This window comes from Salvelinus fontinalis, chromosome 2 (genome assembly GCF_029448725.1).
Source record: "Salvelinus fontinalis isolate EN_2023a chromosome 2, ASM2944872v1, whole genome shotgun sequence".
In the NCBI taxonomy this organism is placed as follows: Eukaryota; Metazoa; Chordata; class Actinopteri; order Salmoniformes; family Salmonidae; genus Salvelinus; species Salvelinus fontinalis.
In genome coordinates this window covers 28,851,969-28,868,864 of record NC_074666.1, presented here as the reverse complement: position 1 = coordinate 28,868,864, position 16,896 = coordinate 28,851,969, and the positions used below count along the sequence as shown (strand labels likewise).

At 43.6% G+C, this 16,896-nt stretch overlaps 1 protein-coding gene across 1 annotated transcript; it reads left to right on the top strand.

Annotated features, from left to right (window-relative positions):
• Window positions 1-7,006: 7,006 nt before the first annotated feature.
• Window positions 7,007-16,274, top strand: LOC129815709 (protein YIPF6-like). The gene is made up of 7 exons (XM_055869765.1): window positions 7,007-7,113; window positions 7,637-7,765; window positions 12,863-12,941; window positions 13,922-13,964; window positions 14,083-14,208; window positions 14,400-14,557; window positions 14,826-16,274. The coding sequence occupies exons 1-7, from the start codon at window positions 7,081-7,083 to the stop codon at window positions 14,945-14,947; spliced, it is 690 nt and encodes a 229-aa protein (XP_055725740.1). The 5' UTR covers window positions 7,007-7,080; the 3' UTR covers window positions 14,948-16,274.
• The last annotated feature ends 622 nt before the right edge of the window (window positions 16,275-16,896 follow it).

Genomic DNA, 16,896 nt, shown 5'->3' with positions numbered 1-16,896 from the left:
GCAGCACCGGGACAAGGGGCAACACCGGGACAAGGGGCAGCACCGGGACAAGGGGCAACACCGGGACAAGGGGCAACACCGGGACAAGGGGCAGATCCCGGCTGAAGGACTCTGGCAGGTCCTGTTTGGACGGCTCTGGCAGGTCCTGGCTGGACGGCTCTGGCAGGTCCATGCAGGCTGACGGCTCTCGACACTCATGGCAGACTGACGGCTCTCTACGCTCATGGCAGGCTGACGGCTCTCGACGCTCATGGCAGGCTGACGGCTCTCGACGCTCATGGCAGGCTGACGGCTCTCGATGCTCATGGCAGGCTGACGGCTCTCGACGCTCATGGCAGGCTGACGGCTCTCGACGCTCATGGCTCTCTGACGGCTCTGGCTGCTCATGGCTCTCTGACGGCTCTGGCTGCTCATGGCTCTCTGACGGCTCTGGCTGCTCATGGCTCTCTGACGGCTCTGGCTGCTCATGGCTCGCTGGCGGCTCTGGCAGATCCTGTCTGGTTGGCGGCTCTGGCCGATCCTGTCTGGTTGGCGGCTCTGGCAGATCCTGTCTGATTGGCGGCTCTGGCAGATCCTGTCTGGTTGGCGGCTCTGGCAGATCCTGTCTGGCTGGCGGATCTAGCGGCTCCTGTCTGGCTGACGGCTCTAGCGGCTCCTGTCTGGCTAACGGCTCTGTAGGCTCATGGCAGACGGGCGGCTTTGCAGGCTCATGGCAGACGGGCGGCTTTGCAGGCTCCTGGCAGACGGATGGCTCAGACGGCGCTGGGGAGACGGATGGCTCAGATGGCGCTGGGGAGACGGATGGCTCAGATGGCGCTGGGGAGACGGATGGCTCAGATGGCGCTGGGGAGACGGATGGCTCAGATGGCGCTGGGGAGACGGATGGCTCTGGCCGGATATGGCGCACTGTAGACCTGGTGCGTGGTGCCGGAACTGGAGGCACCGTGCTAATGACAAGCACCTTCCTACTAGTGCGGGGAGCAGCAACAGGACGCACAGGACTCTGGGGACACACAGGAGGCTTGGTGCGTGGTTTAGACACTGGTGGTAAAGGGCTGGAGACACGCACCATATAGCTAGTGCGTGGAGGAGGCACTGGTGGTACTGGGTTGGGGCGGGGAGGTGGTGCCGGAAATACCGGACCGTGCAGGCGTACTGGCTCCCTTGAACGCCGAGCCTGCCCAACCCTACCTGGTTCTATGCTCCCCGTCGCCTGACCAGTGCGGGGAGGTGGAATAACCCGCACCGGCCTATGTAGGCGAACCGGGGACACCATGCGTAAGGCTGGTGCCATGTACGCCGGCCCGAGGAGACGCACTGGTGACCAGATGCGTTGGGCCGGCTTCATGACATACGGCTCAACGCTCAGTCTAGCCCGGCCGATACGTGGAGCTGAAATGTACCGCACCGGGCTATGCACGCGTACAGGAGACACCGTGCGCTCTACTGCGTAACACGATGTCTGCCCGTACTCTCGCTCTCCACGGTAAGTACAGGGAGTAGGCGCAGGTTTCCTACCTGACTTCGCCACACTCCCTTTAAGGCCCCCCCCAAGAAATTTTTGGGTTGTACTCACGGGTTTCCAGCCTTGTCTCCGTGCTGCCTCCTCATATCGCCTCCTCTCGGCTTTAGCTGCCTCCAGCTCTTCACGAGGAAGGCGATATTCTCCCGGTTGAACCCACGGCCCCTTACCATCCAGTATCTCCTCCCATGTCCATGAATCCTGTGTAGGTAGGTCCTGTTGCCGCTTTCCATGCCGCTTGGTCCTATGGTGGGTAATTCTGTCACGATCGTGTGGCGGATTGACGGACCAAAATGCAGCAGTTGGAAAATAAGCCATCTTCTTTTATTTTAAAAGATGACGAAAAATAAACACGAAACACTTAATACAAACTAACAAAACAACAAAACGACCGTGAAGCTACAAACGTTGTGCACATACATACAGGCTACAAACGTTCTACATAGACAAACGTAAACTCACGAACAGGAACGTTACATCGAAACGTACGAACAGCCAAACAGCCCCGATAGTGAATAACAACGAAGACATCACAGGAGACAATCACCCACAAACAAACAGTGAGAATGCCCTACCTAAATATGACTCTTGATTAGAGGAAAACGCAAACCACCTGCCTCTAATCAAGAGCCATACCAGGCAAACCAAAAACAACATAGAAACAGATAACATAGACTGCCCACCCAAAACACATGCCCTGACCATAAACACATAAAAAACAACATAAAACAGGTCAGGACTGTTACACTGAGCCACTACTTCTGATCCTCACAGCTAGCTTGCAGCTAGCACCACTGCCACGAAGCTAGCACCAGTTAGCAAACAAAATTCTACAATACCTCTTTCGCCATCTGGCTTGGATTCTCTGTCGACATGGCGCCCGCCGCACCACCACGTCTGGTCTGCCGACAAATACCACATCCGCTGTGCCCTCAACCGGCCTCCGTCTGAGCAGACCCCCTCCGTCTGAGCAGTCCACCCCCGGGCTACTAACTTTAAACGCTGCGTGCTAGCGTAGTGGCTGCTTCCCTGCTCCATCTACGGCTGCCCCCTGGACAATATGATCACTTGGCTACATAGCTGATGCCCGCTGGACTGTCCATTAATTCACGGTAATCCATTCTGCTTATTTATGTTTTATCTGTCGTTTATTTATTTGTCTGTTATTTGTGTTTTATCTGTTTATCTATCTTATCTGTGTTTTAACTCAGGCTCTGTGTGTAGTTAATCCGACCCTCTCTGCCTAGTCATCGCCATTTTACCTGCTGTTGCTGTGTTAGCTGACTAGCTGCTGTTACCTCACCTGTTGTTTTAGCTAGCTCTCCCAATCAAGACCTGCAATTACTTTATACCTTACTGTATGTCTCTCTCAAATATCAATATGCCTTGTATACTGTTGTTCAGGCTAGTTATCATTGTTTTGGTTTGCAATGGAGCCCGTAGTTCCACTCCCCGTACCTCTGATACCTCCTTTGTCCCACCTCCCACACATGCGGTGACCTCACCCATTGTGACCAGCAAGTCCAGAGATACAACCTCTCTTATCATCACCCAGTGCCTGGGCTTGCCTCTGCTGTACCCGTGCCCCACCATACCCCTGTCTACACATTATGCCCTGAATCTATTCTACCACGCCCATAAATCTGCTCCTTTTATTCCTTGTCCCCAACGCTCTAGGCGACCAGTTTTGGTAGCCTTTAGCCGCACCCTCATCCTACTACTCCTCTGTTCCTCGGGTGATGTGGAGGTAAACCCAGGCCCTGCATGCCCCCAGGCACCCTCATTTGTTGACTTCTGTGATCGAAAAAGCCTTGGTCTCATGCATGTCAACATCAGAAGCCTCGTCCCTAAGTTTGTCTTACTCACCGCTTTAGCACACTCTGCCAACCCTGATGTCCTTGCCGTGTCTGAATCCTGGCTTAGGAAGGCCACCAAAAATTTGGAGATTTCCATACCCAACTGTAACACTTTCCGTCAAGATAGAACCGCCAAAGGGGGAGGAGTTGCAATCTACTGCAGAGATAGCCTGAAAAGTTCTGTCATACTTTCCAGGTCTATGCCCAAACAGTTCGAACTTCTAATATTAAAAACTAATCTCTCCAGAAATAAGTCTCTCACTGTTGCCGCCTGCTACCGACCACCCTCAGCTCCCAGCTGTGCCCTGGACACCATCTGTGAATTGATCGCCCCCCATCTAGCTTCAGAGTTTGTTCTGTTAGGTGACCTAAACTGGGATATGCTTAACACAGTCCTACAATCTAACACAGTCCTAAAATCTAAACTAGATGCCCTCAATCTCACACAAATCATCAAGGAACCCACCAGGTACAACCCTAAATCCATAAACATGGGCACCCTAATAGACATTATCCTGACCAACTTGCCCTCCAAATACACCTCTGCTGTCTTCAATCAAGATCTCAGCGATCACTGCCTCATTGCCTGTATCCGCTACGGGTCCGCGGTCAAACGACCACCCCTCATCACTGTCAAACGCTCCCTAAAACACTTCTGCGAGCAGGTCTTTCTAATCGACCTGGCCCGGGTACCCTGGAAGGATATTGACCTCATCCCGTCAGTTGAGGATGCCTGGTCATTCTTTAAAAGTTACTTCCTCACCATATTAGACAAGCATGCTCCGTTCAAAAAATGCAGAACTAAGAACAGATATAGCCCTTGGTTCACTCCAGACCTGACTGCCCTCGACCAGCACAAAAACATCCTGTGGCGAACTGCAATAGCATCGAAGAGTCCCCGCGATATGCAACTGTTCAGGGAAGTCAGGAACCAATACACGCAGTCAGTCAGGAAAGCAAAGGCCAGCTTTTTCAATAAGAAATTTGCATCCTGTAGCTCCAACTCCAAAAAGTTCTGGGATACTGTAAAGTCCATGGAGAACAAGAGCACCTCCTCCCAGCTGCCCACTGCACTGAGGCTAGGTAACACGGTCACCACCGATAAATCCGTGATAATCGAAAACTTCAACAAGCATTTCTCAACGGCTGGCCATGCCTTCCTCCTGGCGACTCCAACCTTGGCCAACAGCTCCGCCCCCCCGCTGCTACTCGCCCAAGCCTCTCCAGCTTCTGCTTTACCCAAATCCAGATAGCAGATGTTCTGAAAGAGCTGCAAAACCTGGACCCATACAAATCAGCTGGGCTTGACAATCTGGACCCCCTATTTCTGAAACTGTCCGCCGCCATTGTCGCACCCCCTGTTACCAGCCTGTTCAACCTCTCCTTCGTATCATCTAAGATCCCCAAGGATTGGAAAGCTGCCGCGGTCATCCCCCTCTTCAAAGGGGGAGACACCCTGGACCCAAACTGTTACAGACCTATATCCATCCTGCCCTGCCTATCTAAGGTCTTCAAAAGCCAAGTCAACAAACAGATCACTGACCATCTTGAATCCCACCGTACCTTCTCCGCTGTGCAATCCGGTTTCCGAGCTGGTCACGGGTGCACCTCAGCCACGCTCAAGGTACTAAACGTTATCATAACCGCCATCGATAAAAGACAGTACTGTGCAGCCGTCTTCATCGACCTGGCCAAGGCTTTCGACTCTGTCAATCACCATATTCTTATCGGCAGACTCAGTAGCCTCGGTTTTTCTAATGACTGCCTTGCCTGGTTCACCAACTACTTTGCAGACAGAGTTCAGTGTGTCAAATCGGAGGGCATGTTGTCCGGTCCTCTGGCAGTCTCTATGGGGGTACCACAGCGTTCAATTCTCAGGCCGACTCTTTTCTCTGTATATATCAATGATGTTGCTCTTGCTGCGGGCGATTCCCTGATCCACCTCTACGCAGACGACACCATTCTGTATACTTCTGGCCCTTCCTTGGACACTGTGCTATCTAACCTCCAAACGAGCTTCAATGCCATACAACACTCCTTCCGTGGCCTCCAACTGCGCTTAAACGCTAGTAAAACCAAATGCATGCTTTTCAACCGTTCGCTGCCTGCACCCGCATGCCCGACTAGCATCACCACCCTGGACGGTTCCGACCTAGAATATGTGGACATCTATAAGTACCTAGGTGTCTGGCTAGACTGCAAACTCTCCTTCCAGACTCATATCAAACATCTCCAATCCAAAATCAAATCTAGAGTCGGCTTTCTATTTCGCAACAAAGCCTCCTTCACTCACGCCGCCAAACTTACCCTTGTAAAACTGACTATCCTACCGATCCTCGACTTCGGCGATGTCATCTACAAAATAGCTTCCAATACTCTACTCAGCAAACTGGATGCAGTTTATCACAGTGCCATCCGTTTTGTTACTAAAGCACCTTATACGACCCTCCACTGCGACCTGTATGCCCTAGTCGGCTGGCCCTCGCTTCATGTTCGTCGTCAGACCCACTGGCTCCAGGTCATCTACAAGGCGATGCTAGGTAAAGTGCCGCCTTATCTCAGTTCACTGGTCACGATGGCTACACCCACCCGTAGCACGCGCTCCAGCAGGTGTATCTCACTGATCATCCCTAAAGCTAAAACCTCATTTGGCCGCCTTTCCTTACAGTTCTCTGCTGCCTGCGACTGGAACGAATTGCAAAAATCTCTGAAGTTGGAGACTTTTATCTCCCTCACCAACTTTAAACATCTGCTATCTGAGCAGCTAACCGATCGCTGCAGCTGTACATAGTCCATCGGTATATAGCCCACCCAATTTACCTACTTCACCCCCATACTGCTTTTATTTATTTACTTTTCTGCTCTTTTGCACACCAGTATCTCTACTTGCACATGATCATCTGATGATTTATCACTCCAGTGTTAATCTGCTAAATTCTAATTATTTGATTTATTGCCTACCTCCTCATGCCTTTTGCACACATTGTATATAGATTCTCTTTTTTCTACCATGTTATTGACTTGTTTATTGTTTACTCCATGTGTAACTCTGTGTTGTTGTCTGTTCACACTGCTATGCTTTATCTTGGCCAGGTCGCAGTTGCAAATGAGAACTTGTTCTCAACTAGCCTACCTGGTTAAATAAAGGTGAAATAAAATAAAAAAGATCACTGGGGTCGGGGCTTGTTCCCGAGGGGGCCGTATATCCTCCACCTCGGGCTCATTAGAGTCGTGAAAGAAGAAAAAGGATTCTGCTGGTCCGTGGTGAGTAGTCACAGTCCTGATGTCTGGAAGTTATTTTCGGTATGTAAAAAATAAGTTACAAACAACGCAGATAAACGAACACAAAACAGAATCGGTTGGTAAAATGTAAAACGTCTGCCTCCTGCTCCGGGGCCATCTGTGTGCAATAATAGTGTTTACATGATTTTTAAATTACTTTATTGAGCTTCACAATCAATTTGAGATACTTTCGGATGATTTGGACATGATATGCGAAAAATGCTAATATCGGTCCCATGACTTGAATGGGATTTGTACCACAAATGCTAAAACGTTAGCATGTGGAAACTTCCCCAATGGTATTTACGATTTCACAACCGGTAAATACCACCTTACCACTTGGTTGGAACGCAGCATTAGCCACTTGACATCCTGGTCAAAACATTTGGATGACGTTTCATATCCGTGTGGACAGAGAAAATGGCGGAAGTGGAGGAGACAAGTAAACTTATGGTAAGAAGAAAGCACATAATGTAACTATTCGTGTTCATATATACAACATGTACATAGTATACATTAATGGTTTTATAGGCGTGGTGTTAATATTAAATACAGATGAGGGAATGTCAACATTTGTGTTGACGTTAGCTAGCACTACACAAGGAAAACGCTTGCAGTAACATTGTTGTATGTTCAGTAAAGTCACCATACATGCAAAAGTTCTCAATGGCTTCCAAAACCTAGAGAGAGAATTGATTAGTTTTTTAACGAGCCATGTAAACAATGTCTCGTTGCAGAACGAAGTAAGAGGGAGAACAGTAGCTATCTAACGTTACTGTATTATCTGTCTGTTTAGCCAAGCTAGCTCTCCACCATGCATGTGCCAACAACAGCACCCAAACCAAATATTGTAATAAGACTGCATTGAATTATCATGAAGAAACTAAATTTATAGCTAAGCTGAAATAGAATAATCGGTTGTCATTATTGAGAGCCAAATGTATAATTTATTTGTACCTATGTTTCTTATTTCCAGTTTGCAGGTCTGTCAGATGTGTCCATTTCAGGGGACATTCCTGTTGAGGGGGAGATCAATGTCCCTGTTGGAACACCGAGTCAGGACAAAGAATACTCTACACTGGATGAACCTGTCAAAGACACCATAGTAAGATTTCCCTCTTTGTGTACATACTTGAATCTTTAAAGGCCTAGTGCAGTCAAAAATGTGATTTCCCCCCTGTGTTTTATATCAAATTGTACAACAGCTGATGAAACTAACACTGTAAAAGTGTGAAAGATTTATATCAGTGTTATTGCCTGATAGTTGCTGGTTGAAAATACAATCTACACAGGACCTTTTAATCAGCAGGTTTGCATGGATGGGAGTGTCGGCTTGTAATTATTTCGCCACTATGGCCTATTTATTGCCTTACCTCCCTTATCCTACCTTATTTGTACACATTGTATATAGACTTTTTCTATTGTATTATTGACTTTTGTTTATTCCATGTTGTTGTTTGTGTCGCATTGTTATGCTTTATCTTGGCCAGGTCATAGTTGTAAATGAGAACTTGTTCTCAACTAACCTACCTGGTTAAACAAAGGTAAAATAAAATTTGATTAGTTTGATTTTATCCTTCCACCAGACGATATAGTCGGGGGCAAAGGCCAGTTGTTAGTTGTGAAGTTGCTAACCAAACAGGCTGGTCATGAATTATTTTGGGATGTTTTGACTAGAGGTTGACCGATTATGATTTTTCAATGCCGATACCGATTATTGGAGGACCAAAAAAGCCAATACCGATTAATCAGACGCTTTTTTAAAACTTTTTTATTTGTAATAATGACAATTACAACAATACTGAATGAACACTTATTTTAACTTAATATAATACATCAATAAAATCAATTTAGCTTCAAATAATTAATGAAACATGTTCAATTTGGTTTAAATAATGCAAAAACAAAGTGTTGAAGAAGAAAGTAAAAGTGCAATATGTGCCATGTAAGAAAGCTAACGTTTAAGTTCCTTGCTCAGAACATGAGAACATATGAAAGCTGGTGGTTCCTTTTAACATGAGTCTTCAATATTCCCAGGTAAGAAGTTTTAGGTTGTAGTTGTTATAGGAATTATAGGACTATTTCTTTCTATACGATTTGTATTTCATATACCTTTTGACTATTGGATGTGCTTATAGGCGCTTTAGTATTGCCAGTGTAACAGTATAGCTTCCATACCTCTCATCGCCGCTACCTGGGCGCAAACCAGGAACACATTGACAACAGCCACCCTCGAAGCAGCGTTACCCATGCAGAGCAAGGGGAACAACTACTCCAAGTCTCAGAGCGAGTGACGTTTGAAACGCTATTAGCGTGCACCCCGCTAACTAGCTATCCATTTCACATCGATTACACCAGCCTAATCTCGGGAGTTGATAGGCTTGAAGTCATAAACAGCTAAAGAGCTGTTTGAATGAATGCTTACGAGCCTGCTGCTGCCTACCACCGCTCAGTCAGACTGCTCTATCAAATCATAGACTTAATTATAACATAATAACACACAGAAATACGAGCCTTAGGCCTTAGGTCAATATGATAGAATCCGGAAACTATCATCTCGAAAACAAAACGTTTATTCTTTCAGTGAAATACGGAACCGTTCTGTATTTTATCTAACGGGTGGCATCCATAAGTCTATATTCCTGTTACATTGCACAACCTTCAATGTTATGTCATAATTACGTAAAATTCTGGCAAATTAGTTCGCAATGAGCCAGGCGGCCCAAACTGTTGCATATACTCTGACTCTGCGTGCAATGAACGCAAGAGAAGTGACACAATTTCACCTGGTTAATATTGCCTGCTAACCTGGATTTCTTTTAGCTAAATATGCAGGTTTAAAAATATATACTTCTGTGTATTGATTTTAAGAAAGGCATTGATGTTTATGGTTAGGTACACGTTGGAGCAACGACAGTCCTTTTTCGCGAATGCGCACTGCATCGATTATATGCAATGCAGGACACGCTAGATAAACTAGTAATATCATCAACCATGTGTAGTTATAACTAGTGATTATGATTGATTGTTTTTTATAAGATAAGTTTAATGCTAGCAAGCAACTTACCTTACTGCATTTGCGTAACAGGCGGACTCCTCGTTAGGCAGGTGGTTAGAGCGTTGGACTAGTTAACCGTAAGGTTGCAAGATTGAGCTGACAAGGTAAAAATCTGTCGTTCTGCCTCTGAACAAGGCAGTTAACCCACCGTTCCTAGGCTGTCATTGAAAATAAGAATGTGTTCTTAACTGACTTGCCTAGTTAAATAAAGGTGTAAAAAATATTTTTTTATACATTTCTTTGCAAAACCTGCGTCTAAAATTAGCGATTTTACGATTGTTATGAAAACTTGAAATCGGCCCTAATTAAATCGGCAATTCCGATTAATCGGTCGACCTCTAGTTTTGACCCAGTCGTTCATTCTATTCATCCCATGTGTAACAGCAGCCTTCCTCCTCTTCGTCTGAAGAGGAGGTGTAGTAGGGATCGGACCAAGACGCAGCGTACTAGGTGTCCATGTTTTAATAATAATCAACTGAACACGAACTCAATACAAAATAACAAACGTGGCAAAACCGAAACAGTCCTATCTGGTGCAGAGAACACAAAGACAGAAGACAACCACCCACAAACACCAACACAAAACAAGCTAAATATGGTTCCCAATCAGAGACAATGACTCACACCTGCCTCTGATTGAGAACCATATCAGACCATACATAGAAACGGACAAACTAGACACACAACATAGAATGCCCACCCAGCTCACGTCCTGACCAACACTAAAACAAAGAAAACACAAAATAACTATGGTCAGAACGTGACACCATGATGCTATGCTAAACAAATCATTGGCATGTAGCTAGCTAGCTAGCTAGCATAGGTTCAATGATGATGAGAGACAAGAACTTATAAATAATGTTTTAATAAATATTGTATAAATGGGCAACAAGAACTTCATCAAATAATGATTTGTTAAATAATGTATAGATAAGCAAAAACCAGCAGATGGTCAAGTCAATGAAGGCTAGCTAGGCAAATTATGTTACTCCTCCTTTGCTAGCTAGCTAACCAACTACACACAATCACATCAAGCAACTGAAATAACAGCAAGCTATGTGCATTTTCTTTGGATATATCCATTATAATGATCCCGATAAATTAATTATCGTGTCTCAGAGAAGCTGCCAGTCTCGTCACAGTCATACATGGCACGGTGGAGACGGCAAAAATAAACTGCAACATGTTGCACAGGTCAGATGGGCACACAGCGAGGCTTACATTAACCTCCGCTGTACCAAACCAAATGCTAGGCAAGAAGCATGCGGAAATAATGTCTTGACTCTTTTTTTTTTTTTTTCAGGGGAGATTAAGTTTATGAATGCCTGGTTGGGCTGCGGGACAGTGGATGCCCATTGTTACTTGAATTTTAATTTAGGCATCTTGCGGGAATTATCGCAAATAACTCCCTGCTATCAACCAATCAGCATCCAGGATTTGAACAACCTGTTTTATAATTAAGTGATAATACCCGACAATATGGTGTTTGGCAAACCGTGATAATATTTCCTCCAAACACCAGCTAAGAGAGCATTATCACTTTTATACAACGGGTTACCAACGTATTCAAATAATGATTGACATATTTTCTTTTCAAAACTATTCATACTATTTCATCCTTCCACAAGATATTGTCCCGACACAAATCTAGGGTTGCTACCCAAGCCGGCTGGACATTCGTTCTATCAGTTCGGTTGCCAGAGACGCGACCCAGTTGTTCATTGTTTTTGTTCTGTATCTATGGATGTGACCCAGTCATTCTTTCTAAATGTTCCATTGTCATACTGGCTGTCAACATTCTTATCCCAGGCTTGCTAGCTAGCCAACTACGGCTAGCAAACAGTCACTTCAAAAAGTGTATGAAGAATAACAGCTGCATTTGCATTTGTTTAAGCTGTTTTCTAGTAACATTTATTTGGATACATCCATAACAATGAGCTAATGAGGTGTGATTTCACCTGACATAGAAATTGTGCTCTCTCATCAGGACACTGTTGTTTAGTGGAGCTAGCTAACAAGACCGCTAACACAATCACTTCAAACTGAAGCTGGAAAGACTGCAAACTAGCTGCACTTCGTTTCTTTTTACCTTTTTTCAATTGACATTTCTTTGTATATATCCATAAAATGATGCCAGCTGATTCATGATTTCTACTCCCGACACGTTCATTACTATGGGACAGCAGGAGATGGAATTTGAATATTGAAACAATGTTGAAATGTCAGAGAGACAGACTGCAAGATTTATACCAATCTCCGCTGTTGAGAACAAGATGTTAGTTTACAAAACCTGAGATAATGTCTAGATGTTTTTTATAGTGGAGATCAAGTTTATTAAGTGCCTGGCTGGGCTGATGAGACAGTGGATTGTGCTGTCAGATGGAACAGAGTAAATCAGCATTTGTCAGGGTTGTGTGCGGAGAATATTTGGAGTCAAACGCAGGACACAGTGTTGAGCGAAACCACAGTGTTTTTACTCAAATTCAATGCACAATTCCACAAATGGAAAATAAACAGATACATACACGTATCAACTACAACACCTAACGCACAAACAATCACGGACAAAACAGAAATGAAAGCCAGAGGGTTAAATAGGGAACATGATGGGGGAATTGAAACCAGGTGTGTATAATACAGACAAAACAAAATGAAACTGAAAAATGGATCGATGGTGACTAGAAAGCCGGTGACGTCGACCGCCGAACACCACCCGAACAAGGAGAAGGGCCGACTTCGGCGGAAGTCGTGACAGCATTTTAACATCAGATTTAGCTGGTGGTAACTTGTGGAATAGACACCAGCTGGAATGCACTTTCAACCAATCAGCATTCAGGATTAGACCCATCTGGTGTATAATAGACCAATAACAAAGAGAGTTCCAAACCTCTCTGCCAATAACGGCTAGTTTTCAGTTTTCCCCTCCCACTCAGACCACTCTTATTCTTGCTTGAGAAATAGTTTTTTTTCTAAAAAGCTATTTTTGCCTATTTGAAATCTATTACAGCAAGGTACTTTTTACCCGGAAATGATTTGATAGTGATATAAAAATGTATGCATTTAATGACACCTTTAATTTGGCCCTTCCCTGATACATGGCATTTTAAAATCTCTTCTAAAATCTCCCTCATGCCTCATTTACAGTTGCGAGATCTGAAAGCAGTGGGGAAGAAGTTTGTTCATGTGATGTATCCCAAGAAGAGTTCAGCGCTACTGAGAGACTGTGAGTACTGTGTATTTTGAAAGATGAATTCATCTTTTAAACTATTCCAACACAATGAACAAGTGGTGTTATATGATGTGACATAGCTATATCTAACTTGGTAATATATTTAACCAATGTGTACAAGGATAACAGTATACCGTAATTTCCGGACTATAAGCCGCTACTTTTTTCCCACGCTATGAACCTCGCGGTTTATACAATGACGCGGCTAATTTATGTTTTTTTGGGGGGGTTTTTCACAAGATTCATGCCGCCCAAAAACTGAGCACCGTCACATAATGTGACGTAAATCGAGCGCGCTCAAACTTGCCATCATTCTGATTACCGTAGTCATTTTGTCACCCTCATCATGGCAAAGAAACGGAGAAATGCATGTGATGCAGCTTTCAAGTTGAAGGCGATCGATCTGACTGTTGGAAAAAGAAATAGAGCTGCTGCACGGGAGCTTGGCCTTAATGAGTCGATGATAAGACGTTGGAACTGTGCAGATCCGACTGAAAGCCAAAACAATCGCCACCGCAATGAAGTTTGACTTTCTTGGTAGGCTACTGTTTACTGCTATTTATTTTTTATTTTTGTTACAAGCCGTGTTTTGTTTAAAGCCTATTTATTTCTGTTACAAGCCGTGTTTCGTTTAAAGGCTGTGTAAAGTTAATTTGTTTCAATGTACCGGTAGGCACTTGCGGCTTATAGACATGTGCGGTTTATTTATGTACAAAATACATATTTGTAAAAAATTCAGTGGGTACGGCTTATATTCAGGTGCGCTTAATAGTCCAGCAATTACGGTAATGATATGAAAAACATTATATTAAATGACATTTGTAGTAGTACCTAGGAAAATGTGTCAAACAAAATGTGCCAGGTGTTTTAATATTATTTTAGCTCTCTCCAATACTACCTAGGGAAATGTGACAATGCTAAATGTGTTTGATGTTTTAGTAGGAATATTGTGTTTACTTCGTCTTCTTTTCCAGGGGACTTGTGGGGACCTTTATTGCTCTGCGTGACACTGGCTCTGTGAGTATTCACGTTTCAATGTAGTAGCAGAATATAACTGCTAACACTCTTTGAGAATGAAGGATGACTACAGAAGGATGAGCTATGGATTGATAATGTTTCCTTCCTGTTTTTTTAGGATGCTGCAGGGGGGTTCAGTTGACAGTAAGGATGGCGGAGGGCCCCAGTTTGCAGAGGTGTTTGTGATCATCTGGTTTGGATCTGTCATCATCACACTGAACTCGAAGCTGTTGGGAGGCACCATGTACGTGTCTGTCATTTCCAACTGCCCAACTTTATAGCTGGCTTCCAATCATTATAGTGAAATTATTCCAGTATTAAAATTTTTGACGTGAGAGCATTTTAACATGCAAATACTGTAATATGATTAGTTCCTTAATTTAATTGATTCATTGAAACCTTGTTTAAAAATGCCTGTTTTCCCTCCCTCTCTAGATCTTTTTTCCAGAGCCTGTGTGTGCTAGGCTACTGCATCATGCCTCTGACCGTGGCAATGGTTGTCTGTAGGCTAGTGCTGCTAGGTGGGTCTTGGCAGCTCAGCTTTATCGTCCGACTAATTGTGGTCACAGCATCATTCAGTTGGTCCACGTTTGGTAAGGAAGGTCCTTTTCATAAGGAGACAATTATATTTGTTTAAATTTAGTTGGCTATATTTATTGGTGCAAACACACCTCTACAAACACGTTGACTGTTTGCAGTCATACTGACTTCCAGTAGGTGGAGCTGTTGTATAAAGATTCACCTTCTAATGTTCCTCATAACATTAGTACTACATTTGAATATATTATTACTGTCTAATCTTATCATAAAACAAGTCACTGATAACTCATGAGTGTATGTATGTATATGATTTCCCCCCAGCCTCTACAGCTTTCTTAGCAGATTGCCAGCCTCCTAATCGCAAAGCTTTGGTGGTGTATCCTGTCTTCCTTTTTTACTTTGTCATTGGATGGATGATTCTCACATTCTCACCATCTGCGTAACAGTGGACGTATCTCTAAACTGAACTTATCCCAATCCTTTTGGAATAGAAGGATACAAATCAACACCATGCCATTTGTGAAATCTGAGTGGAGTGTTGGGAGTACTTTTGATGGAAAACATTGTATGTTTCTTTGGAGCAACAAGGAAAATGGTGAGATATTAACCATAGTGCACAATGCTTTGCCTATTTCTCTTTTTTTGTGGCTCTATTATTGCTAAGCATAGCTAAGAAATACAGTGGAGTACAATGGACAAAAGAGTCAAAGTGAGTCCCTATTAAGGATGTCAGAAAAGCCTATCTGCTTGATTAAACAAGCTCTCTGTGTCTCACATGAAGGGATTACTTATCTAAATTTTTTCCTGCCTTGAAAATGATCTTACAATACCAACTAAGGTTCCTACACTAAGCACATTCCCAACTGTAATGTTAATAATTCATAATAACATGTAGACTAGCAGGAATAATGGGGACCATGCGATCTATATTGTATGTGTCGTGGTCTATTGCCATTTACTTCTGAATATGTGATGCCAGTATGTATACAGTACACTGCCTCACTACATCCTACTGCATATGTCCTATCACTCAAACATTGCTAGGAAACAGGTTTCTGTTTTATTTAGGAATAAGTAAAACATTTTCAAGTAGTATTATCTTATTCAGAAGGTAGGATTTGATTATCCACAGATAGTAAGTGGCAGTGTTGCTTGATTTTGATATGAGCAACCTAAAAAGTATGTAGGTGGCTGTAGTTTACATTTTCACATTTTTACTTTCACAAAGTTATGTTAAAATATATCTATACATTTCCAGTTCTCTTTCAATATTTGAATGTCATTCTATTAAAACAGAAATGCTGTAAAAAAAACAATGGCACCCTCCAAAACCTGACTCATTTCTATTTGTTTCTATAATTGTGTTTTTATTTCAATTTTGTAATACGGTACAAAATCAGGGATTCCTGTCTTAAAGACATTGAGGGAATCAGAAGCTAAAGGGGGAATGATGGTGGAATAAGGTTGGTATACTTGGTACACTTGTTATACAAATTTCTTCTGTCACTAGCGATATAGCTAAAATTTTATGCAAGGACTCTGGACTACACCAGCAGCAGTTAAACTGAAAAGTATATTTTGATTAGTTTGATAGCCTGTCAGAAGCCTCTGATTGTTATGGGTAAGTTTGCCAGCATATGTGTAGCTCCTGACTGTTGACTCAAGGCCTGTGTGTGAAGAGAAATTATTTATTGGGAGTATAACCTCCCCAAATACCTGCCATGAAACCTCTTAAGTTTGTATTCTGTTTAAATAAAGCCCCTCTAGAGATTTTTTTCTTCTGAAAATCATAGCACTTTCAAAACTCCAAGCATTGCAAATGTGTCTGTTTTCATGATGTTTGTACTTTCATATAACACTGTAAACCTATAATAACTAACGGGAAGTAAATGCATCCATTTCCTTTCAAATTAATCGTTTTTGTGAAGCAACTTAGGCTATATGGTGCTGAATTACGGTGAGTAGTCCCTCCCCACAGCTGCCCATGTCCCTTAATGTTGATGATATGGTTGTTACTGACAAGAAGCACATGGCTGAGCTCTAATCACTTCATTAAGTCAGGATTCCTATTTGACTCAGCCATGCCTCCTTGCCCATCTAACATTTCCTCATCACACACCCCTTCTAATGCGACAAGCCCCGATGCTCCTCCCTCTTTTCTCCCTGCCCCGCTACAGAGTTTTTCCCTGCAGGCAGTCACTGAGTCCGAGGTGCTAAAGGAGCTCCTTAAACTTGACTCCCAAAAAACATCTGGATCAGATGGTTTAGACCAGGCCTGGGCAATTATTTTTCATGGAGGTCCATATTAGAATATCTTTTTTGCCATCGCGAGCCAGAATCATATTACAGGATTATACATCATGTGTATGACTGTTGACAGATCTATCTACTC

Excerpts from the sequence above, each read along its gene's own strand:
- LOC129815709 (XM_055869765.1), top strand. The coding sequence starts at position 7,081 with ATGGCGGAAGTGGAGGAGACAAGTAAACTTATG. Across the intron at positions 12,942-13,921 it reads TTCAGCGCTACTGAGAGACT|GGGACTTGTGGGGACCTTTA; the intron begins GTGAGTACTGTG and ends CTTCTTTTCCAG. Across the intron at positions 14,209-14,399 it reads AAGCTGTTGGGAGGCACCAT|ATCTTTTTTCCAGAGCCTGT; the intron begins GTACGTGTCTGT and ends CTCCCTCTCTAG.